The sequence below is a fragment of the Eutrigla gurnardus genome, assembly GCF_963514095.1.
Source record: "Eutrigla gurnardus genome assembly, chromosome: 5".
Lineage (NCBI taxonomy): Eukaryota > Metazoa > Chordata > Actinopteri > Perciformes > Triglidae > Eutrigla > Eutrigla gurnardus.
The window spans coordinates 18161569-18186306 of NC_139919.1; the positions used below are offsets into that span (position 1 = coordinate 18161569).

The 24738-nt window shown below is 41.0% G+C and overlaps 1 protein-coding gene across 1 annotated transcript; it reads right to left on the reverse strand.

Annotated features, from left to right (window-relative positions):
• Window positions 1-1322: 1322 nt before the first annotated feature.
• Window positions 1323-24259, reverse strand: zdhhc9 (zDHHC palmitoyltransferase 9). The gene is made up of 10 exons (XM_084010408.1): window positions 23719-24259; window positions 23354-23591; window positions 16205-16365; window positions 12610-12768; window positions 10652-10789; window positions 10196-10244; window positions 8972-9074; window positions 6068-6171; window positions 5734-5836; window positions 1323-4395 (listed from the first exon to the last, which is right to left on the reverse strand). The coding sequence occupies exons 2-10, from the start codon at window positions 23515-23517 to the stop codon at window positions 4213-4215; spliced, it is 1164 nt and encodes a 387-aa protein (XP_083866534.1). The 5' UTR covers window positions 23518-23591; window positions 23719-24259; the 3' UTR covers window positions 1323-4212.
• Window positions 24260-24738: the final 479 nt, after the last annotated feature.

Here is a 24738-nt window from a genome sequence, read left to right on the forward strand (position 1 = left end):
TATAGAATGTCAAAAAAATGTATGAAAAAGTCCAAGTATAGTATGTAAAAAAAAGTTATGAAAAAAGTCATAGTATACTATGTCCAAAAAGTATAATAAAAAAGTCATAGTATAGTATGTCGGAAAAAGTTACGAAAAAAAGTTATAATATAGAATGTCAAAAAAATGTATGAAAAAGTCCAAGTATAGTATGTAAAAAAAAGTTATGAAAAAAGTCATAGTATACTATGTCCAAAAAGTATAATAAAAAAGTCATTGTATAGTATGTCGGAAAAAGTTACGAAAAAAAGTTATAATATAGAATGTCAAAAAAATGTATGAAAAAGTCCAAGTATAGTATGTAAAAAAAAGTTATGAAAAAAGTCATAGTATACTATGTCCAAAAAGTATAATAAAAAAGTCATAGTATAGTATGTCGGAAAATGTTGCGAAAAAAAGTTATAATATAGAATGTCGAAAAAATTTATGAAATAGTCAAAGTATAGTATGTAAAAAAAAAAGTTAAGAAAAAAAGTCATAGTATATTTCGGAAAAAGTTACGAAAAAATTGTCATAATATAGAATGTCGAAAAAATTTATGAAAAAGTCAAAGTATAGTATGACGGAAAAAGTTTTGAAAAAATAATGTTATAGAATTTCGAAAAAGTTATGAAAAAAGTCGTAGTATAATGTCGGAAAAAGTATGATGAAAAAAGGCATAGTATAGCATGTCGGAAAAAGTATGATTAAAAAAGTCATAGTATAGTATGTCGGGAAAAGTTACGAAAAAATTGTCATAATATAGAATGTCGAAAAAGTTTATGAAAAAGTCATAGTGTATATAGTATGTCAGAAAAGTTTTTTAAAAAATCACTATATTATGTCCAAAAAGTATGATGAAAAAAGTCAGTATAGTTTATCAGAAAAAGTTATGAAAAAAAGTTTTGTTATAGAATGTCGAAAAAGTGTGATGAGAAAAGTCAGAGGAAAGTGTCTAAAATGTTTATGAAAAAGTCATAGTATAGTTTGTTGGTGAAAATTAAAGTCATAATATAGTATGTCAAATAAGTCATAAAAACGTAATCAAAAATGTAAAAGTATAGTATGTTGAATAAAGTCATAGAATAGTATGTCCAAAAAGTTATCAAAACATGACAGTACAATATGTCATGTTATAGTCTGACCTATAGCTATTATACAACTTAATTCAATATCATAGTATAGAATGTCATAAAGCGATAGTCGTATTATAGAATGTGATAAAACTCATAGTATAGGCATGCAATTCATAAAATAAATAGTTACTTTCATTGAAAGAAAACTATGTTTAAAAGACAAATAATAAGACAATATTGTTTATTTACCAGACACATTGATCATGTAAAAAGAAGTGAAGTAAAATGAATGAAATACATATAATCACAGTGCTGATACTTAACAAAGTGAACATAAATAAAGAGTTCCATCAATGGTATAGTACTGTATCTGTATACATAATGCAATGTAATAGATTGATCAGAGCATTCAGATCTGACCACATCATGATATTTTAACACAAGAATCATACATACAAGAGATCAGCTCGGATCTACATTCTGCAAAACCATTAGAGCAAAAATGTTTACTTCAACCGTCCCTTTTAAAATCTCTCGTCCCTTCTTTTATCGAATATCACTTACATTCTTGCTTCTCGGTGACAGCAACATAAAGCCACCAAATACACCAAACTGTCCCCAAATACTTTCCATGAAGAAAGTTCAGCCCCTTAGCTTCAAACTGGTCTCAATGGGTTTTTCTATCCCTCAGCAGTTGCCTTTTTTCATTTGAGCGTACAGATTAATCTTGAGCTGAGACTATCAATCAAGTAATCGATTAGTAGACTGACAGAAAATTGATTTCCAGCAATTTAACTTGAATGTTAACTTTTCACTATTTTCTGACTAAGACAAAACAATCACTTAATCAGGAAACTCATCCACAGATGAATCAATAATGAAAAACGTTATCATCCAAAGTGTCCAATATCTTCACCTTAAAAAAAAAAAAAGGGTAAATAAATCAAAACACCAGCCAACTAATAATATAAAATGTATTTCCCACTGTTTGTATTTAAATCTTTGGGGAAAATTGTGACTTAAAATGTGTCTCAATAATAAATAATCTTGGGCGGATTTCAGAGTCTGATACATTGCTGTTGACACGCTAGAACGTCTACACAAGTTATTTCACAAACACTAACTCTGTCTTGCATACAACACAATCACTGTTACAAACCCTCACTATCAGCTAACATCATTTAAATACTAAGAATAATCTTCACTCTCTCTCTCCCTCTTGCCTTTGTCCCCTTAAGCGATCTTTGACCAAAACAAAATACAGTCTCCACCCATGTGACAGGCTGAAAAATGCAGATGTTTCAAAAGAAAGGATCTCTCTCGCTTGGCTGTATCCTCACCGATAATGAGGCTGCCACACACTGCAAAGATGCAGGGAGAAGAAGAAGAATTAAACATGTATGAAGGGAAGAGGCAGAAAGAGAGCAGACTCAGAGGAAGATCAGCTCTGGTTTGATAAGCAGGAGGAGGTGCTCAAGCTCACAGGCAGCATAAATAATAAAGGTTGCTCTAATGCTTTTCAAAAAAAAGAACAAACCTTGCTGCAATCTTCTCTCTCACCAATCAGCTGACAGGTATTCAGTACATTGTTTCCTGCTAAAATTATCTACAATTCAACAATGGCTTTGCTTATTTTTTGCTTCACGACATTTAATTCAGTGGTTCTCAACCATAAAGACCTGGGACCCCTTGTTACATACGTCTACAGGCTGTTTTTCAGCAGATTCTATTTAAATTGTCATTTTTAAGAAAGCATTTAATACGAAAAAAGCACAAATTTGTAGTATTATGTGGCAGATGTGTTTCTTTCCCATCATATTAAAAAGGAATACTTGGACATTTCAGGGATTCAGATTACACTTTATATTTGCTTTCTATCCGGGAGTTAGATGAGAAAATCGATACAGCTCTCACTATGGAGAGTGGCATCGATCTTCTCATTTAACTCTCTGAGAGAAAGCAAATAAGCCGTTTCCGAAAGTGTCCAACAATTCCTTAAATCCACTGGTGATCTTCTCTTGTGACCCCCAGGTTGAGAACCACTGGACTAATGAGGGTATATAAATGTTGGCATTTCCCATTTAACACTATATTAGTGGTGAGAGCGGATCTCAAGGGCTTCTCTGTTGGTCGACCTCAGTTGCATTTGATATAAGGCACTGTTACTACTAGTGTCTACTATCATCAGAAGTCAGGCCTTTATCTCTCACACACTGGGACTCTGGATGAGCGTCTCCTGGATACAAGACTTTAACTGTACAGCAAGGATTTTCATCTATTTCAGAGCACCAACATCACACTAAAGATTCGATATATAAAAATGGAAGGACAGGCATTGGTCTGCATCAATTTAAAAAAAACAAAAAAACAACAAAAAACAACAGTACTGAATGCAGCAATATCAGAATACAAGGTAGATTTTGACTTGCCTGGAAGGAGCCTTTAGGATATATCAGCTAAATATTTGCATGTCCTCCCCCTGCATGGACATCATGTGTACACACAGACTTGCAGGTTTACATCCTTCTTTCCACAATCATCACAAAGCTGCACGTACAGCCTTCTCATGGTTTTGCATAGGGCATGTAATGTGCACAAAACAGAAGAATAACTGTATGCATGAAGTTTTATACATGTCCAGAAGTAATAACATCTTTGCCAGACATTTGCAAGGAGTATACTAGAACTGGCCTCTCACAATACATGTCATTATGCAACTTTAAATAAAGAACAAAAGTAGTACTGACAATCAGAGCGACCCACAGATGATCTGCGGGGATGTCATACGCGTGGAGATCTTTTTTTTTCTTTGCAGTTCCTTCAGCAGTTTCTCCTCCTGCATATGTTCAGGAGACAGAGGAAGCTGCTCCCTTTCCATTCAATCACTGCTCCTCTGGCAGGAGTGTCAATCAAACAGCTCTGCAGCTACTGGAGAAGAAAGGAGGGAAGAGGAGGAGCTGCCGCAGAAACTCTCCTTTTCTGGCTGAAAGTAGGGCAGGCGTCAGAGAATAACTGAGTCACCTGCACAGTAATCACACATTGATTATTAATGTTTCAGTTCCTGACCGGGCAGGATGCTGGGGGGAGTGGCTACGACGAGAGCCGCCCCCTCATGCAGCTAATGGGCCTTGTCCTTGAGGACGGATGCTTCTGCATCAGTCTCGGGTGAAGCCAGGGGCGGGCCCTTTGGAGCGGGAGGAGATTCCTCTTTGGGGGAGGCGTTCTTCTCTGGCGAGGCGGCAATGCTCGGCTTGGCATCATCAGGTGTGTGCTCGTTGGGGATGAGTGGAGCTGTAGTTTTCTGTAGGTGGAGGAGAGGGAGAGCGAGAGCCCCTGAATCACTGAGTCGCAGGAATGAATACATGCCATGAATCAAACCGCAGAATTACGGAAAATAAGCACCGGATGTTGCTAAAGTACTGCAGTGGCTGTGACACATCACCAAGTGGCTCAGTTTTGTGGTGACTGACTGATTCAATCTTTTGCATAATTAGCTCTGCAAGTTATCATTTAATTGCCAAGTTTCTAGATGATCGTGAAAGACCAACATCATAACTTTAAAACCGACACATGCAGTAAGACGAGTAAAGCATCTTGTTACCACTCTTTGATAAATCAGCAGGATCCATAGCAATTCTGGAGATATAAAACAGTTGAAACAATATGTGGAGAAAATCTGTAATTGGGGGTGATCCTTACTGAGTCTCTCCTGAGCCTTTCTTCACTGATATTAGCTTTTCTTCTTCTGGCGACTAAGTTCAAGCTTCAATAATCATAAAACTGCTGTACATTTGTAAAGATTATCTTGCTGAACAAAATGTATGAGTATCATTAACTTGCGTTTGCCACAGAGCTACTTTCTGCAATAAACCCCTTGGCTTTTTGTCGAGGGAATCAGGGTGATAACAATTTCCAGGGTTGGCCTACAAAAATGCATCATCCCTGCAGTATAAATACGATGCTACACGTTTATCACATTCTTATCTGATGTTTGTTGCAATGTGTGCAACAGCAACTACTAAAAGGGGCGCTTAGGCTGAAATTAATCAACAATGTAATGCTATGGCTTTGGGTTGATTAGTAACTGTGTCCAATGAGTTACTCTGATCACTTTATTGGAGCTCATTTATTTAATTACTAATAATATTAAATTAAAACGCCACAAATGGCTTTTTTCATCCAAGGCTCAAGATGGATCATCAATGTCACTTCGATACGAAAAGTGCTCACACACACACACACACACACACACACACACACACACACACACACACACACACACACACACACACACACACACACACACACACACACACACACACACACACACACACACACACACACACACACACACACACACACACACACACACACACACACACACACACACACACACACACACACACACACACACACACACACACACACACACACCACTCTGTTGGTTTAGTCCTCATCTCTGCTCTGTACTCACTATTCAGCACTACACAGCCTCGATCCATTTTAGAGGTGGAGAAGTGTGTGAAGGGGGAGGGTATGGAGTGTGTGTGTGTGTGTGTGTGTGTGTGTGTGTGTGTGTGTGTGTGTGTGTGTGTGTGTGTGTGTGTGTGTGTGTGTGTGTGTGTGCGTGTGCGCTCACCGTGGTTTGTGACACTGGGTTGCTGCTGCTGGAGGAGGAGGGTGCAGCAGATGCAGAAGAAACAGGCAAATCTTCTTGCATCAGTCCTCTTCTGTCCAAGACGCTGGGGAGCGAGACAAGGCGATCAGTCACTAAGTGCATTCTGCTCGTTATTCGCCAGGATGAAGTGTAGGAGGGGGACAAATCTAAAAGTCTAATCTAACACAGGCACTGATACAGAGCTCATTGATAACAGCAGGAAGACAGCACAAACCCAATACAGACAACATGACGATAAATGAAACGAGAAAGATTGTGATTGTGTTTAGATGGAGACTTAATCTGACAGAGCTACCTCGGGTATGTTGGCCCACAGAGCACCTCACAGCAGTTTTTGATGATGTTCTTGTGGCTGTACGGGTTCTGGACTCTGTTCTTTCCAGACCAGGATCCTTTAATCTGGGCAAAAAACAAAATGCACACAACACTCATCATCTGAGCAGCAAACCTTCCCAGATACCACACCCCCAGATTTTCCCTGTGCTTATACTTTATTCAAAAGCATAGCTCCTTTTTTAACGGTTATTCCCACAGGCTTGGCTTTGACCTACTAAAAAAGGATTCTGTCAGGGATTTAATGATTCCTGGTTTAATGGGAACTGTATGTGCCAACGGGTAACGAGCACAGCAAGATTACAACTACTATAATAATTAATTGAAAGATCTGAGAATTCATACAAAGGAATTCCTGGAGGAGTAAATAAAGTCACTCTCACTCTCCTGAGCCACATTTTTAAAGAAAACATCTAAACTATACCTATATCAGAACACAATAAAAGACCATATAATATCCTTTTAGTAAAGATGCAAATATAACCTTATCATTTCTATGAAGGAAACAAATGTGATTTTTACCAGTGTTACAGTTTTTTAATGTTAAATTATATTTTTGGTTATATTACCATAGAAGTGAAAATACGCAATAGCCACTTATTTCATCATAACACCGTCATTGAAGTCTTTTTTAAAAAATGTAACTAAAAATACAGATTTCATGATATTTTTATTTCCCCAAAAAACATGCAGAGAAGGAAAAAAAAGTATGCTGAAGGATTGATTGCCATGTATAATTGCCCCCTAAACTAAATGTTTAGCTGCAAAGTGTGAGTTTATACTGTCTGACCCTGGGCGAGTAAAGAAAACAGCTTTTTGTTGCTGTTGCTGTGGATATAGGTCAACAGCCTGGTACTTCAGTACTGCACTCTTACATGAACTGTGTGTGTGTGTGTGTGTGTGTGTGTGTGTGTGTGTGTGTGTGTGTGTGTGTGTGTGTGTGTGTGTGTTACTATGCAGGAGACACATTTTCAGAGCATGTGTCAGCCTATGGGAGAGACCAGCGCAGCTACAACACTCAAGGTGCCTTCTCTTGTTCGCCCTTATTCAACCATTTCCATCTTCCCCTTCTCCTCCTCCTCCTCCTCTCACCCACTCCCCCTCCCCCCACTCCTTTGCCACAGCAGTGTTTCTGGCAGCACGCCCAGCCCCTGCAGGTATCGATGCATCTATTATTAGGCCAATCACAGATATTGAAGCAGCGGACCTGACAGCCATTGTTTCAACTCCTGGAGCAACACTGCATGTATTACACTGTACTGTAGGTTCACATTGCAGACCTTCATTACTGATTACAAAAAAAATAGGCCAGCTTTCCCATAGGAAAGAAAAAGGGGAATTATAAATTAGTCATTACAACAAAGTATGAGTGCACTCTCTTGCTTTCAGCCATCTAGAAACCTCCCACCACCATCACTGCTGCTCTCTGCTTCTTGTCAGAGTCTCCGCAGGCAGATCTGGGCTAACAAAGCCTCCAAACACACAATGTTAACGCTAGCATACACAGACACAACACAAAGTACTCCCTCTGTGGATTCATCCACCTGCATCACCACCACTTATCTTCTTGTTCACTGCATGTGTGTGTGTGCGTGTGTGGGGTGACTCAATGGTCAAGCAATCAATAATTTTCCTCATTTAGCCTCCCAGTGTCTTCTAAATGCAGTCAGACACCAGCCTGTCTGTTTTGTTCTTGTCTCAGCTCGGTTCCATCGTTGGTTTTCATTGAGAATAGCAGCTTCATGTATATTTTTTGGCTTGTTAGACCACGTAGGATCGGTGCAGCGAGAGGACTTCAAGCATTCACCAGCCAATTTGTCTCAAACTCAGACTCTGAGCAGAATAAAAGTGTTCCTGCTGTATTGACCAGATTTGGCCTCAGTGTGGCTGAATTGGATTTAAAAAGGACATTTAACATTTTAAATTACAGAGGTTAATCATGTGGTCTAGTCTGCCTGGTGTGAAGTCTGATATAAAAAGGAACAACAATCAAGTGTGACATGCTGTGTGTCTGTTTGAACTGCAGTCATAAAAATACCTTCTAGTTTCGGCTGAGATCCTTTTTTTTTCTCCACAATCCCTGTTTTCTTTTAACCCCTTGTGTATTTGCTTTACAGTCGTTTACAATATAATTGCCTTGTTTAACAAGCTACATTTTACAAGCCCCCTGTGCTTCAGTACTGAAAGAGGCCGAGCCGTTGTCAAGGAAACAGCTCTGTAGTCTTCGAAATTCTAGTGTTTACACCTCTGAGATATATGTTTGTCTTTCCAGCCACGTGAAGCCAGGCTGCCCGATCACACGCATTCTTAAAACGGCACTTTATCTTCGTTATGACTATTGTAGCTTCGACAATTACGCTGGATCTGCATCTCTCTTTACATATAGTTGTTAGCTATCAAGCAAAACGGTTGGTGTTGTAGATGAACTGATAAAGGGCCCATGTTTGTCAAAATTGAAAAAAAAACTGTTCTATGTGTGTCAGTTTGGTGTTCTGGTCAACAAAGACATGTATGTGTCTACGTTTAAATGAAAAATTAAAGGAGAGAGTGATGAATGAGATTTTATCAGTACACTTAAAATGACAAGTGTTTTTCTTGTGATTTTAGTTGGTAAACAAAAATAAATATAGCCTTTATGAGTGCATTATTTTGACATTTATTTATAATAATAATAATAATAATAATAATAATGGGGAACCAAAGAATGAGTTAATCCTGTTGGTCCATGTGTTTACAAGTCATGGTTAATTTGCATAAAGACAGGGTGAAACCTGAACAAACTGGATGTGACGTCCAGCTCTGGGCCTCATAGGAAGACTGAAATCTAAAACTTCACACATGCAAACATCAGACATGCAATACTTACATCCTCATTGGTGGTCTGGTTGAGAGAGATCAGGTAGGTGTGGAAGCCCGTCAGTCCCACCACTGACCACAGGGTGAAGAAACACACCAACACCTCCAGCACAGTGGACTCAAGTTAAGAAAACAGCAACAGATGTTTTGTGCCTGACACGTGGTCACTGCTTAGACAGAGGACAGCAAGTGACGGCAGAACGGCAGACAATTATGTAACATGATTAAAGCCAGCGAAGGACGGTGGAACGATCCAAACACTAAAAAATGGGGCAAAAGCAAGTCAGTGAAATGTCAAAAATTCAACTGATCATTCATTAAGGCCCGCACCCCCTTAGTTATTGTACTTAATGCAGTTGATCCACAATAATTGTGGCGTAACTAGGGCTGGATGATAAGTCTACGATGCCACAATTTATCTTCTTTCAATGGAATCAGGGTGAAATCATAAATCGAGATATCATGATACACAATTACATCGTCTAACTTCATAATATCATCTAAGATGACATCGTTTGTTAGCGCTCTAATTAAGCTAATGGCCGTTCTGGGTCGGCTGACGAAGCTGTCTCTGGATAACCTTTTAATGTGTCTAGCTGATTTGTAACACAACACAAATGTTGTAAGAGGGGTCAAATGTGCACTCGATGGCCACAAACATGTTATTGTGCTGAACAACTGAGACTTGAGCTACGTGTACCAGGCACAGGGTCAGCATGCTCACCAGTGGAAGACAATAAAGAAACAGCATTGTCCTTCCACTGCAGTGTAGTGCTAGTTTGTCCAAGTATTATGATTATTTTGAGTACGATAAAGGAAACATTTCATGCTAACATAACCCTGTTTGGCTTGCTATGTTCGACTGGCTTCCACACAGTGGTGAAGTGGTGGTTAGCTGTGCTCCATGGCTTTGGAAGAAACACTTGGTTACTAATGTACTTGTACTAATTAGCTGGACATGCTAATGGCTGCAGCTTACGTTTACTAGCACATAAAACCTTTGTGGAATCCATTCTTCACATTTGTTCTCTTGGGTTTTTTTGTTTTGGAAAGGCTACATGTTAAAAAATCAGAGCTTGAAAAGTTGATGCTAAGCAAATTATTTGAGAATCACTGTTCGGGGAGACATTTAGGGAACATTCATAGTTCATAGTATCTTGTTTTATTTTTCATTTTCAATAGAGGGTTTTTTTTTCCGTCTGGTGTAAACTGTGGACAGAGCTTAAAAGGATATGTTCCAGGTGTTTCCTTCAAAGTGCTCAAAAAGCCATTATCCACCGAACCTGTGGAGAGACAGAGAAGAGTTAAAAAGAAAAGACGCTTTAAAAATCCCACTGCTTCCTTACTCATTTTCTTCTCTACTGAAAAGACTCCAGTATTAAGATAACAAGCCCAGAGCTCATTATCCTTGCTAGAAACACACCGTTTCACTGTCTTCTTACTGGCTGCATTGGATAGAACAAGGAAACAGGAGGAATAAAGTCACGCTATCAGTTGCTGTTGCGTGTCATCTCACGCTGCAGGAAAAGCCTGATCTGAATTAGGTCATAGTGTCAGCACGCTACATGCGTTTGCATATAGAAGCCGCTCGTTTGCTTGTGTCATCCTTCCTGTTTTGTCACATTCTTTTTCATATCCCTGTGCTAGTCTCCCGCGTTCTGATTGGACAAACAACTGACAGGATACTCACGCATCACCACATGGACAATGTTGAAGGTGAAGATATAAATGGTGAGCAGGGAGAGTGACAGGGTGAACATGTAGAAGTATCGGTAGTTCCTCTTGCCAACACAGTTGCCGACCCATGGACAGTGGTGATCGAAACGGTCTGTGAGAAAGAGAAAAGGGTCACCCTATAAATAAATATGCACCACACAAGATTCTCATAAATCAGACACTTTTGGAAGAAAAAAAAAAAGTGTTAAAAATACACCAATATTCAAGTCAAAGACGGCTTTGTGCATCAGCTTGTGTAAACCTGCAGTCTAAATATAGTGATCACTTCCTCTTTGCCTCTCCCCTTCTATAACTTGGAGACGTGCCAGATGAAAGCAGCACAGGGTCAAACAGACAGCAGAGAGTGCAGTGTGCAGTGCGGCGTCTGCTCCACTCCCTGGATAGAGCAAACATCGAGGTGGATGTGCAAGACGTGAAGCAGCTTGCAGATATGAGGTCAAAATGAAGGGATCATTTTTATTTACAGCGTAGAGAAGTTTTAGTGCCGACCACCAAACTTTTGAAAATGGTTGAGATGGTGGAGTATTTTTTAAACACACAAGAATGTAAAAGTGAAAACGTGTTCAAATGGATTTCAATCAGTTTCAGTCAAGTGAGCAAACAGCATAAAAATAAGGTAACACATATTTTTGTAGGTGACAATCAAAACGTTGGCGCTATAACTCCATTCAGTTGCAATTTTCTATGAAGAAGAAAAATAAAAAGTCAAAATTCACGCACTATGCAAGTAAATGCAGGTTAACATGGAGAAGTCTATTAACAGAATCCCAATCGAGACACAGCATTTGTTGTAAATCGTCCTCCACCATTTTTTAGATTGCATACAGAGTGCAGCAGGACAATAATCCTCTGAGCTGTTCACTCAAATTAAAGCCCAAAGCACTTTACCAGCGTGATCATCAACTAAATTGCCATTTTTTCCAGTTGAAAAAAAAAAATATGTGACGCAATTCACTTTTCCCCCCAGAGTTATTATTTCTCCGGTGTGGTGCATAGAGAGCTAACACAACCGTCCAAACACTCACAGACGTTACTGCACCACCGATAATACATTAACCAAAGGAGGCTCTGGGTATAAACAAATATAATTTGTTTAACCGTTTGGCTTTCTTTTATTATGCTGTATATTCTGTGAGAGACTTTAACCGCTATAAACAATGTAAGGTGGAGGAAGTGCAGTGTGACTGCAGTAACAGAGGGACTGAAGCATGCTGCTATGTAATGCTTGGACTGTGTGTGTGTGTGTGTGTGTGTGTGTGTGTGTGTGTGTGTGTGTGTGTGTGTGTGTGTGTGTGTGTGTGTGTGTGTGTGTGTGTGTGTGTGTGTGTGTGTGTGTGTGTGTGTGTGTGTGTCTGTCTACAGTAGGTGGATACAGATGAACCAGTGTTCACAATGACTGAGCACTTTTTCCCTCACTGAGCCTCCACTGTCTCCTCATATCACCTATGAGTCTACACTCCCTCAGACACATTCCTCAATCACCAGAAGCCAAATCAACGATATTCTGCAGGGTTGAGAGATAAAACAGCTCCAACCACACACACACACACACGAGCACACACACACATTTCAAACCGCCTTCAAATTAAAAGCAGATTCCATTAAAAGAAAATACTATAATAGTTTTTGGCTCATTTGATTCAGTTTTCCAAAAAGTTTACACCCTGTCTGCTTAGTCCAACATTTATTTATAAAGTTCCCATTTCATCTTCATCATTGTGACAAGTGAATTCAGAGAGGTAAATAAGATCGTGGCTTCAGCAATAATCATCACTTCAGCGAGCTATTTTTCCCCCACCAAACATTACTCACATTTCTATTTCTGAAATAGCAGATTTCAATGAGCTCTCTGATCACTTTTTCTCAGTTCTCGCTAAAGCCTTTGACGGCAGATCAGAGGACATTTCTTACCGACGCAGTTGTCACAGATGCTGCAGTGAGACGCCCGAGGTGGTCGGAAGATCTTGCAGGTGTAGCAGTACTTGAGTTTGACGATTTGGTTGTTGATCTGAACGTTGCGGATCCGAGGTGGGGGTCGCTGCCCTGCAGGGACGTTCCCATTGGCCGCCTCTGTGGGGGGAAAAAATCGTAGGTTATTATATATAAAAGATGTTATCTAATTGCAGCATTGACTACAACATACTGACTCCTCAGAAATCATACATTACCACCTCTGACAGTGTTTTCACAAATAAGGAACATTATAAATTTCACATAGAGTGACCTTTCTCAACCCTGTTGCACTGGATTGCGTGACATATGTGAGATTCAGTGACAAGGACAAGAAAACAATAGGAGGTAAATCTTGACAGCTGAACCTTGAGGGTGTCGGTAAATGACAACATTGGCTCCAAACAGTGTTGATGATGGCGGCTTTATGTGTAATCACTGCTGAGCTGTTAATTTTATTTATCAGCAATACTATAACGTGGTATCCTGCTCCGTTTAGGCTTCAACTTGCCTTCCTAACCAAGCAAATTCAATTATCAGACATTCTCTTTTCTCGGGAATTCTGATCTGAATATGTAGCCCTGCAGGAGCCGGTAGGAGCAGGTAGAGGCTGGCAAATGACCAGAGGGCTGATGGCTGGAATCTCTCTGTTTCTCTCAGGAGAGAAACTGTTAGGGTGAAATCTGCCATTAACTTGCAGCAAAGGAAGGCGTGATTGTGGAGTTAATGGAAAAAAAACACCATGCTAATCTCGTCACTGGATCAATAAAGTTTATCTTATCTTTCTGGGGAAACGTTAAGATATGTGGTATTTGTGGGAATAACATTTCCTGACTGAACGTTCTCTGTGATGTAAAACAAAACCGTCTCTGCAAACAAACATAATATGCAGACAAAAAGATTGTGAAATTGAATTTATCTGGCACACTTTCCACTATATCACATTATGAATCTACTGAGTGTAGGATTAGTGGCTCTCAGGATAAGCCAGCGGAGAATAAATTAGTGAGTCATCACTCGTAGGGAATGATGCCACTCCCTTGGGTAGCAAAGCTCTGTCTGCTAGTGGCATTATATATTCCAAGAGGATGCCTCTCCTCCTATTAGCATTTCCCCTTGGGACTGGTGGCTAACAGGCGGAGGGGGACAGAGCACAGAGGAAGCAGCAGCGGCTTCATCATCATGCCTGCTTCACAACAAGATCCACACCTGCACTCTGGACTGGCTGTTATCCGTCAGCACAACCACGCTCAAAACAGCAAACAGCTATCCTAACACATAAAAAAAAAACATACCGCGTATGAGCTACAAGTGTGGGATGGAAGTTGTTAAACCGACTCACATGGTCATGTGACCCATTTTAGCGTTTAAGAGATGAACGTCTTGCTATTTTGGGAGAATGGCTGAGATATGTTTTGTGGAATGTACAACAATTTTCCAAAAAAGGGAAGGTATGACCACTGCCATGAGGTGCCCACACTTTCACTCTCACGTTTCTGCATTCGATGGCTCCCCTGAATTAAATACTATCACCCTGTGCTCTGGGAACCTGAGATGAGGACAATTAGGCTAACTGAATCCATGAGCAGGGAAAAAATAATCAACACATGTATCAGTAATGGAAATAACCATTAGCTGCAGCTCTATTAACATAGAAAATTCCCAATGAGATCTCCTGATGTAAACTAGATCCAGGAGCGGTACAGGCCCTCACGGCCAGCAGCGAGCGATATGAGTCACAGTCATGATGAGAGAAGCGCTGCCTGCCAGCCAACCCGTTCTCAGAGGACCGGCTGCCTCAGCCTTGCTTTTACAGCCCTCCTCTGTCATGAACAGTCTCCACCCATATTTCTCCACCAGAGGAAGGGAGCACGAGTGATGGCTGAAGCACACCACCAATCCTTAACAGAGACAAAGGGTGAACATCGAACCGCCACACAGGGAGGGAGGGGGTGATGAGTTAGGGAGGAGGCAGACAGGGCTTTTGCAGAAATATTGCAGAATAAAAGCTTGTTCTTGCAGAATCTGGGCAAAACAACAGAGTGGATGCCCTGAAGAGGGCAATAAGGATTTATTGTTTGCAAAGGCTTTGTTGCCATTATGACACAGCATATAGTTTGCTTCGTGTAATGAGACAACATGATCCCTTATGAATCCCTAATGAACGCGTGTTGGACTGAGCTCTGCGTTTACGGACAATAACACCCAAACATAAAGAATAACAAACTTGAATAAACCAACAGGACTCAGGCTGCCTGCTCGCTGTCTAACTAGCATATTTACTGAAGTATTAATGCCTCTAAAACACTTGCACTTGAGCTACTTCCACAGATATTTTTTTATACAAAAAAGAACTGATGTAACAGTACAGTTTATGTATCGTTACATCAGCACAAACTGCTACACGCAGATTACATAAACTGTAATCATCATTCTAATGTTGCTGACAGGACATTTGAATACATGTAGACAGAGGCTTTGTGCCTGGTGGCTTTATCAGTACTGATTGTACATAATGCAAACTTCAAGGTGAACTGGACAAAAGGTGGGACCAGGCGCCGTTTCAAACCCGGCTACACTCTGCAGTGGATCTGGGAATTATTACTGAAGGTGTGCCAGCAAGCATTCTTCAGATTTACACAACCGTTGTTTGGTTCTTATTCTAGTCTAAATACACATTTCATGCAAGGATCACCGTGGATTTGAACGTTTCCCAAAAATACAAATAAACCTACAACATTGACATATAATCACCTCTTAATTTGATATGCAAATTTATTAGCAAACAGCTGCTTGTTAACAGATACAGCAGTAATGGAGCAACATCATCATTCATTTGGAATCATGTTTCTGACAACCTGATGTTTTAAGTCTTACGTTCAATCTTCTTTTAGCGCTGTGAAAACATCTCTAACAATTTAGCTGCTAAATGATTCACACTGTTCACCAGCTAGTCGCTAATTGTGTCTTTCTGCTATGTGAAGTTGGGCAGTTAGTGTACAATAAACGACAGTATAAAAGTATAAGGATAATGAAACTCACTGGAAAGCTCCATAAAGCCGGGGGGGAGACGCACATTTCACACCGATTTCACATTCTTACATTATAAGTCTAAAATGTGTTGTTTGGAGCAGCTTAAAGATACGTCTCCATCAAAGCACCATCACAACCGGGGATGTGGTCCTGCAGCACGGTGTGGAATAATGAGCTGACATGGAAAACTCGTTAAGGCTCGTTAATGGTTACAAATGGTAACATGTTCTCAATCTTCTTCTTACTATGAGATTATACAGGTTACTTTTATGACATTATTTTTCACATGAGATGTTTGTATATGTGTTTTTCCGTTCTGTTTGCTCTTCTGACTGGTTTGAAGTGGGCAGGATCAGCAGGGAAAAGGTGAGGAAAAGGTTTTCTCACTTTGATTATTCGAATTCATTCAGGGTTTTTTTTTTTTATATCAAGGAGAAATATTTGAAGCCATGTTTTTAGGAGACTGCTGGGGGAGACGAGAGCTTAGTTGGATAAGAAAATAAATGCCTGAAAGTACGCTCACCAATTTCCATCTCGATGAATGTGGCCTCCTCTGGAAGAGCCCGTGGCAGAACCCCAGGATCGCTGAAGCTGGTCCTCAGTAACATGGCAATGACAAAGAGGAAGAGCAGGATGGCGAAAACTGGGATGGCAGGGGACAGATGGACAGCCAGGTACGGACATCTGTAGGAAAGCAAAGGTAGAAAGAAGATGATGATCCGGTCTGAAAGCAGGTCAAGTTCCTTCTCTGTTTGGGCCTATTACAGTAAACTACAAACTTTTCTGTCTTGCTTTGTGGTGAATAGAGCTGTATGTAACCTTAAATGTGATACCAAAATACATTCTTAAAAAATTGCATCACAACTACAACGACAGCTGCAGACAACCACCTTAACAGAAGTGGGAGGGCAGAGAGGGCATGACACAACAACGCACATATTGTGAACTGGTGTTCTAAGCAGAAGTGCCCGTGAACCGCGTGAGCTGCCCTTTCTCCGGACTGAGCCGAAGTCATGGCCGTGAATAAACAAGGCGATGCCACATTCACATTTTCTGGAGGAGTGGAGGAGCATTAGCATAACTCGGTTTGCCGTGGCCGCTGAGATTAGAGCCGGCGGGGCTCCACGAGAAGGCCTGCTGCTCGGAGCGATAACAGATGTGAGCTGCAGTGCAAAGTGCTGCGACAGAACAGAACAGAGCATAGCGGCAGCAAAAGCTTCTGCATAAAGTTATTAATAGTTAAACTGTGCGGCCTCTTCTCCCTCCCAAGTGGCCGGGGTCATTTATTCATAATGCAACACTAATGTTGCACTACAGAATAGTAGGGTATTGTGCCATATGCTGAACAAGACGTTTTTCAATGCATGTCATCTATAGGGCCTGCACACGCAGATGACATACTCACATTCGGTATATGGAAGATGGACACATGCACCACTGAAAGTCTCAGAAGAGAGACATAAACCAGTTATTTCATCAGGCTGCATTACATTTACACAGATGTTTAAATATTATAACCTAATATCCTGTATGACCAGCAGCCATTTCTGTTTCACATATAAAACACTGCACACCTAGAAATTACATCTGACATAAGAGGTGAGACCATTACTCATTTGATTGAATCAGCAACTATTAATAAAATACGCAAATTGGTTCCACATTTGGAAAACTTTAGATCATTTTATATCATTTTCTTCGAGTTTTGGTTCCTGACAACGATCTACTTCATCATTTACAGGGACGTCCATAAAAACACACACACACCCCCACACAAAAAAAAGGAAGTTTTAAACGGAAAGGATTTAGCTGAGTAAACAACCACACACACACACACACACACACACACACACACACACACACACACACACACACACACACACACACACACACACACACACACACACACACACACACACACACACACACACACACACACACACACACACACACACACACACACACACACACACACACACACACACACACAGGTCCGAGCGGTTTCCCTGCAGTGCCTTTTTTCACACTAATGGAAACTAGGAGTAGAGATCAAATCAATAGAAATTTCCAGGCCTGTGAAGTGTGTTTGGCCCATTTGTTAGAGCGGAGAGCAGCCGGTGGATTCAGACCGAGGAGAGGGAGTCTGCCGGTGAAGTGTAATTCCCGTAATGATGACTGGTAGGTCAATCATCAGTTCCCATCAAGCTCGCCATGTCCTTCCTGGATGTGACCGTTTCCTCTGCTGTTGAGGAGCAGGGTGGTTGCTGGCACTGTGACGCTGTGTCTTCATCAGTCACCACAGAGGCAGCAGCACAAAAAACTGGACTTAATCAGGCCCCCGTGTCCATGTGGAGGAAAAAATGTCATCAGCGAGGTGATCAATCAGACTTGTATCGTATCGAATCAGACCACTTTGACATTCCCTCTCCTTCTGACTCACAATAAACTAGTTCCTGTGGTGTGAAGTAACAAAGTACATTTACTTACAAGTGCCCCGGCAAGCTAAGGAAATGCTGTTTATGTGTTAAAGGTGTTGGGAAGAACTACTACATATGTGAAAGGCTCCAGAGGAAAGGTGTGCCAAGTCTGATAAATTGCCGCAAGCTTTTGTACACGAATGAGCATTGGTTGGGGCTGAAGACCAAGTTTGAAAGGATTGTGGAGTTAGAAAGATCTTATCTTATCAGACCTCTTCAGCCTGCTCCTCATTTCTTCAGGCTAGAGGCTATACAAACAGCTACTATCATAACACAGCCAAATCTCAGAGCAATCTGTCTGTACTCACACTGCGTTGTGGGTAATGTAGGCGTCAGGTTTTGTGACCATTAGGCTCTGAGATCTTTGAGTACTGATAATATATTTTTTATACTAAAATAATGGGACTCTATTAGCTACAAAAAAATAAACAAATAAATAAAATTAAAAAACGGCAACCAGCTGATGAAAAATAATCACATTAACATAAAACAATCGGACCTTGTTACATAAGACATACAGATATGATACATGTAATACTGCTGATTCTGCATGGACAGTGTGAAGTTCACTTTCTGTGTTTGTGTGTGTGTGTGTGCTGGGGGGGGGGGGGGGGGGGGGGCATTCGATGCATTAGGGTGTGTCAACTGCACTTTGATCCAGAGGATTTACCCTCTTAACTCAGGATGACACAGGCTCAAAGATGCTTCTAAAGTGGTGTTATCGCTGAATTAAAAATCACGTAAACTTGTCAGCATTTAAGCCACTGAAGGATTTACTCCTGAGTAGATTGTGCCATTATCACGGAAAGGAGAGTCATTTTTCAATTTTCCAGAACGTGTCATAAGGACAACTGCCGGTTCAACCGGTTTGTGCATATACTAAACCGGTTTAGCCCGTACACCGAACCGAACCAGTGAAATCGGGAATCGGCCCAACCCGACTCTGCTTGTTTTTGGGGCACTGCAGAAAAAAAACACAAGCTCATACACTACTTGCCCACAAACATTAAGAAAAACCACTCCATTTCCCAACTTGGTAACTATACTCAGTAGTATTAGTCGTAAGTGCCTCTACAGAAGAAATTTGACAACTTTTGTTATATTCAACAGATGTAATCGTAGCCAGTTTGTCCCTCTTATGTATTACCATTATATGCGAGTTACAGAGCTATGCATCCATTTTCTGATAAATAAATATGTAGAGATCTTCTTCCATTAATGGTTTTGGGGTGCAACTTGCAAAACAAGTTACAAATACATTTTTTATATTTTCATTCACAACATATTTTCCTTTCATTGTACAAAAACAGATCTGGTTACTTGGATTGTAAAATACAGTCACAATATAATAATATAATAAGGGTTAACAATCAAGTTTAGTGTGCAACAGATCCACCCAAGCTTTTGAGGAATCTGGAAATATCTTCGGAGCAGCAGGAAGCGTTTGGCAAACTGCTAGGTTTTTTTAAAGAATGCCAGGTGTTTTTTTATTTTCAGAAAATTGAATGCCAAGTGTATTATAATGGTAATACATGAAGTGGTTCTTATTGGACTACAAATCTCTGATGAGAAATATGTCCTCTTTAGGAGCGGCTCTCAGAAGTAGAGCGAGTCGTCCTCCAATCAGAAAAGATTGGCGGTTCGAATCCCGGCTCCTCCAGTCTGCATGCCAAAGTGTCCTTGGGCAAGATACTGAACCCCCAAATTGACCCCGATGCTGCGCCATCGGTGTGTGAATGTGTATGAATGAGTTAGATCCTGATGTGCAGGCGGCTCTTCTGCCATCAGTGTTTGAATGTGTGTGAACGGGTAAAAGTGACTGAATGTAGTGTAAAGCGCCTTGAGTAATTAGCTAGAAAAGCACAATATAAATACAGGTCCGTTTACTCTTTAAAATCCTAACTAAATAAGAGTTAAAAAGAGGCTACACTAAAGCTCCAGAGGGCGCAGTCTGTTTTTCAGCTTAAATCAACATTCCTTGTTATGCAACACTTAAATACCATATCAGAGATGACCATGAGAGCCATGTTTTTATATGGGGATTTAATTTCAGCCACATGAAAATACCAGTGATTTAACAGCATGATTAAAGATGGAGTCATCTCTATACATTCCTTCTATGAGAGCATCCATTATAAGCCAAATGGAGGAAGACAAACCAAAGGAGAATATAAAAGTATGCCTTCCTATGCTATTTTGTTCTGTGTGGACAAAATGATCACTTCCAGAGAAAAGCAGCTCTCCTCCTGCCAGAGAAGCATCCAGAGAACAAAGCCTGTAGATCACTATACTGTAAATAGTGCATGTACTCCGAATAGAGCATAAATCACGTTATTGCTCATTTAGCGAGGGGCGGCAGCCGTTTTCTGATTGGCTATCGGGAAGACAGGGTGGGGTTGGATGCTGAGGGAGGCTCAGGGGGTCGATTACAAGATCTCCTCCGACTCCTCAATACATCTTGGCATTTTACGAGGCTGACTCGAGGACGGGTGGCTACCCAGAAACACTGAACATGGCACACGTGAGGATGTGTATGAAGTGCAAACACACGACCAGAGATAAAGGATTGACCACGTTGCATGTACATATGCTCGGCCTCCTGGAGCGGACAGACAGATGACACACTCTCCTTGTGTTCCAGTTACTGGTTCCTGTATCCAAGCTCAATAGGTGGTGGACCACATGCACACACACCACATTTACACTAACACACAAATGGGAAGCGAACCAGCGAACCAGGAAACATCCAACTGTGAGGTCGCCTTTTGCAGACATATACATAAAATAAAGCCTATTAAACAGCACAGGTAACATATGCATATGTAAAATCCCATTTTAAAATGATATCAGTGGATATTAAATGGGCAGGAAGTCAACAGTGGAAGGACACACAGTCTGCAAATTGATTTGGCCTGTAAAGGGAAAAACAGGCCGGGCCCACCTCTTCCCTGAATAATTTGTTTAGTTGCTCCTAATGGGTTTTTCCGTTTGTTTATTCGGCGGCTCATTTCCGCAATTTTGCACAAACCAAAGCACGGAGAGGTCTCCCTGTATGGGCCGGTGATAAAAGTGAGATGTCTGCTCAAAAGCAGTGTTGGAAGCGAGCCAGCCCACGCCAGGACACTGCCCTCTCTGTTCTCCCATCAATGCTCCGGTGCAGCTCGCAGGACAACCTCAAGCCAGCATTTGTGGAACGAATCCTCCAAAACTAAGGAAAACTACGCTACAAAGAGGGTATGCAACGTCAGAATGATGAACTACAGACGAATCCACCAGAGCGAACACTAGCTTAAAGCTTCGTTCCTCAGAATTCAATTATAATGACGCAGAGCTGTGCATATTTTGTGCATCAGGCTGTGGTACAGACTTTAGTTGATGCCAAGCCCTTCACAAATCGATGTCTTGATAAATAACAGCCCCTGTGTGTATTTTTGGAACGGTGATGATATCATGAACCGTATTAGCAAGAGCTGTTATTGATCGATTTATAGATTGTCTTCTATTTTAATAAGTGTTTTATTTGACTTTGTTTGACTCATCGTGAGCACAAGGTTAGTGAAACTATCCACCCTGTTGTTTGCTGACAAAACGACCAACCAACAATACTAAGCTACAGCATGCTAACGTTGTTGCTAAGCAACACTAAATTGATTTTGATGTAATAAGGTTTTCAGGTATTTAGTCAGAAACCAAAGTAATTCTGACCTGATGTTGGCGTTAGATGATACTGAGTATCTTTGGGTTTTTAGACAGTTGCTGAACAAACCGTTACTTTGAATGCATCATCTGGGAAATCATAATGGCCATTTTTCCCTATTACTTCTTTTTTTTTTTTTTTTTTACACGTATAAAAATAAAACACAAAATCTATTGAATGAGAAAATAATCTGCAGATTGAGAAGCTAATTCTATCTGTGAATAATCACTACAATATTAACACCAAGAAAGCCTGGACTTTAGTTAGTACTTATAGGTGTAATGCTTCTATGAAATGAGTCTTTGTGCAGAAGGCTATCAGAGGTTTAAATCTGATATGTATCAACGTGCCGTGTGAGTTGGAAAATGACCCCCATGTTGTCTCGGCCCAATCTCTGTGTTAATATCCAGCCCACCCCCACATGAGAGATAATTATGTTCAACAGCAATATGAACACTGCATGCTAACGACCCTCCAGCCATTAGTCACCGCAATGCCTCCTCTGGGCTCTGGATGCTCAGCGCAAAAAGTATCATCTCTCTCTTTCTGCCCCGAGCCGGACAACAGCTCCTTCTGTCCGGACTCAAAAGAGGAAGGCCATTAAAGTGCAGAGCAGACATCGATGGGAAGGGCCCCGTCTCTATGTGAGAGGAGCTCTCTTCATCGCTATGCTCCTAATCCATTTGGCTTAGTAGCAGCATGCGCACCCACGGTCAGTTACAGGGCAGGGTTTTGTGCCAAATCATTGTGCCCGATTTAACAGTTTCAACCGGCAAGAAAAGAGAGAGAAGAAACAGGAAACAAGTGGGGTAAAAAAAAACAACATGTTGAGTTTACATGCTGCATCCAAGCCTGGGTTTGTGCGAGTAGCGGCTTGAGACAGAACTGCTGAGACGACAAAAAAAGGTCAGCTTTCCTTCTTTAAACCAGAGGAACAGCTGGACGGCTATAGGCCCATTAAATATTTAACACCCCGGTATGTGGTCAATCATAAACCTTCTCTCTACCGGACACTGAATTCGAGGGACATGGATCCATACCGTGTCCGGGAGCTTACCAAAACAGAAAGCCTTGCTCGTTACAAATGAAGGCATTACAAGAGTTCGTAGATCAGCTTACAGCAAGACTGAGCCAATGAATCACAATACCTTCAAGTATATTTTAGAAGCTTACAAATGTCCAATAAGCATTTAAAAATGACTGCCTAACAAATATATATGACAGAAGAAAAACATCTTCAGGTGTTAAATTTTGTCCAAAAACCAAAAGATATTCGCTTTACAATCATAAACACAAAGGAAACCAGAAATGTTGATTTTGCTCAAACACACTGTCATCAACTCATGGATTAATTAACTGATTGTTGCAGTTTACAGTTGGAAAGGTTACCAACAAAAACACACTAGAGGCATATAGTTAATTAGGGGGTTGGGAAGTGTCTTGTGAGCACTTTCTGGAGCAAATCCTAATGTATCATCCAGACAGAATGTGAACTTACTCGAAGGCGAAGAAGAGGGCGCAGGTCCCGACGATGAGGAACAGGGTCAGGTAGAAGACTCCCTTCTGCCGAGCCATCATCACCCGCCCGTCGCAGCAGAAAGTGTTTTTCCCCGGCAGCTTCTCCCACTTCCGAACCTTCCGCGTTATCATCACGGCCGACATGGTGTCCTCTCCGCAGCTCGGTCCTCGTCTCGGTCCTCGTCTCGGTCCTCAGCGCTCCTCTGGGTTAATGTCAGCTGTTATATATTGCGAAACGATTCAGACAATTAGATAATGGTGAAGATTCTTAGAAATAACGTGCAGTCAATGTGACACAGTCCACTGGTACACACACAGAAAGCAAGCAACACACACACGACTTACTCAGCAATATTAAAGATTTCTGCACCAGGAGACGGTTGTAAAACATGTTCTTCTCGTTTAAAGTGTCGCAGTCAGACCGTCGTTGTTTTCTAATCCATTATTATTTGCAGTTTCCCGTCTTCACTGCAGCATGACATTCCCACGGTGGTGAGGCTCCCACGCTGCTCCAACACCCACAATCTCAATCCGCTCACCACACGATATGTAGGTGATATATTTTTGATATTATTAGATATTCATCCGAGTGCTTGTGCCATATGTTCCCGACAGAAGCGAGGAAACCCGGCGGCGGCTGTTGCGTTTGAGTGCGCGGACCTTGACCGGTTGACATTCATATCATCTCCATAAATCCTGAATGATCGCACGGGCGTTCACGGGCTTCAGACTGCGTCGGAGCAGCGAGACGCGCTCCGGATGCCTCCGTGGAAAACGACAAATCCTCCAGAAAGAAGAAGAAATAACCGATTGTATGGACGCGAACACGTAGAAGCTGTTTGATGCTCTTCTTTTTTGCCCCCCCTTGCAGGACGCCAGCTCTTGGTTTTAGTCAATGGCAGCAGGAAACACGCCTAGATTGAAATGTCTCATCTTAAAGGGGCAGGACAGGTAAAGCGACCAGGAACAAAGGAGCCAGATCAAGGTCCTGTTTGGATCACATTAATGTGCTGCATTGCTCGTCGCTCGAGGGAGATCACTGGAGGAGTGTACTTGTGAAGATGATAGACACCGGATGCATTAATCTCCTCGACGTGTAATGTAAAGGCTGCAGGTCCTCAGAATAAACCACTATTTATACTCTATTGATTTATTGTTTTTCAGATCCAATATCCAACTTTATTAAATCTGCATTCTTTATTGGGTTGATATCTAGTAGTGTATTGTTTATTTGTGAAGTATGTTGTGTACATGTTGTTCCATGTCAGACTAAAATAAGATGAAACCAACATACTGTGTTTTGAAAACACAACAGAGTGCTGATTTATTTATTGATCTCAGCAGAGCTTTTTGATTTCAGTTCCC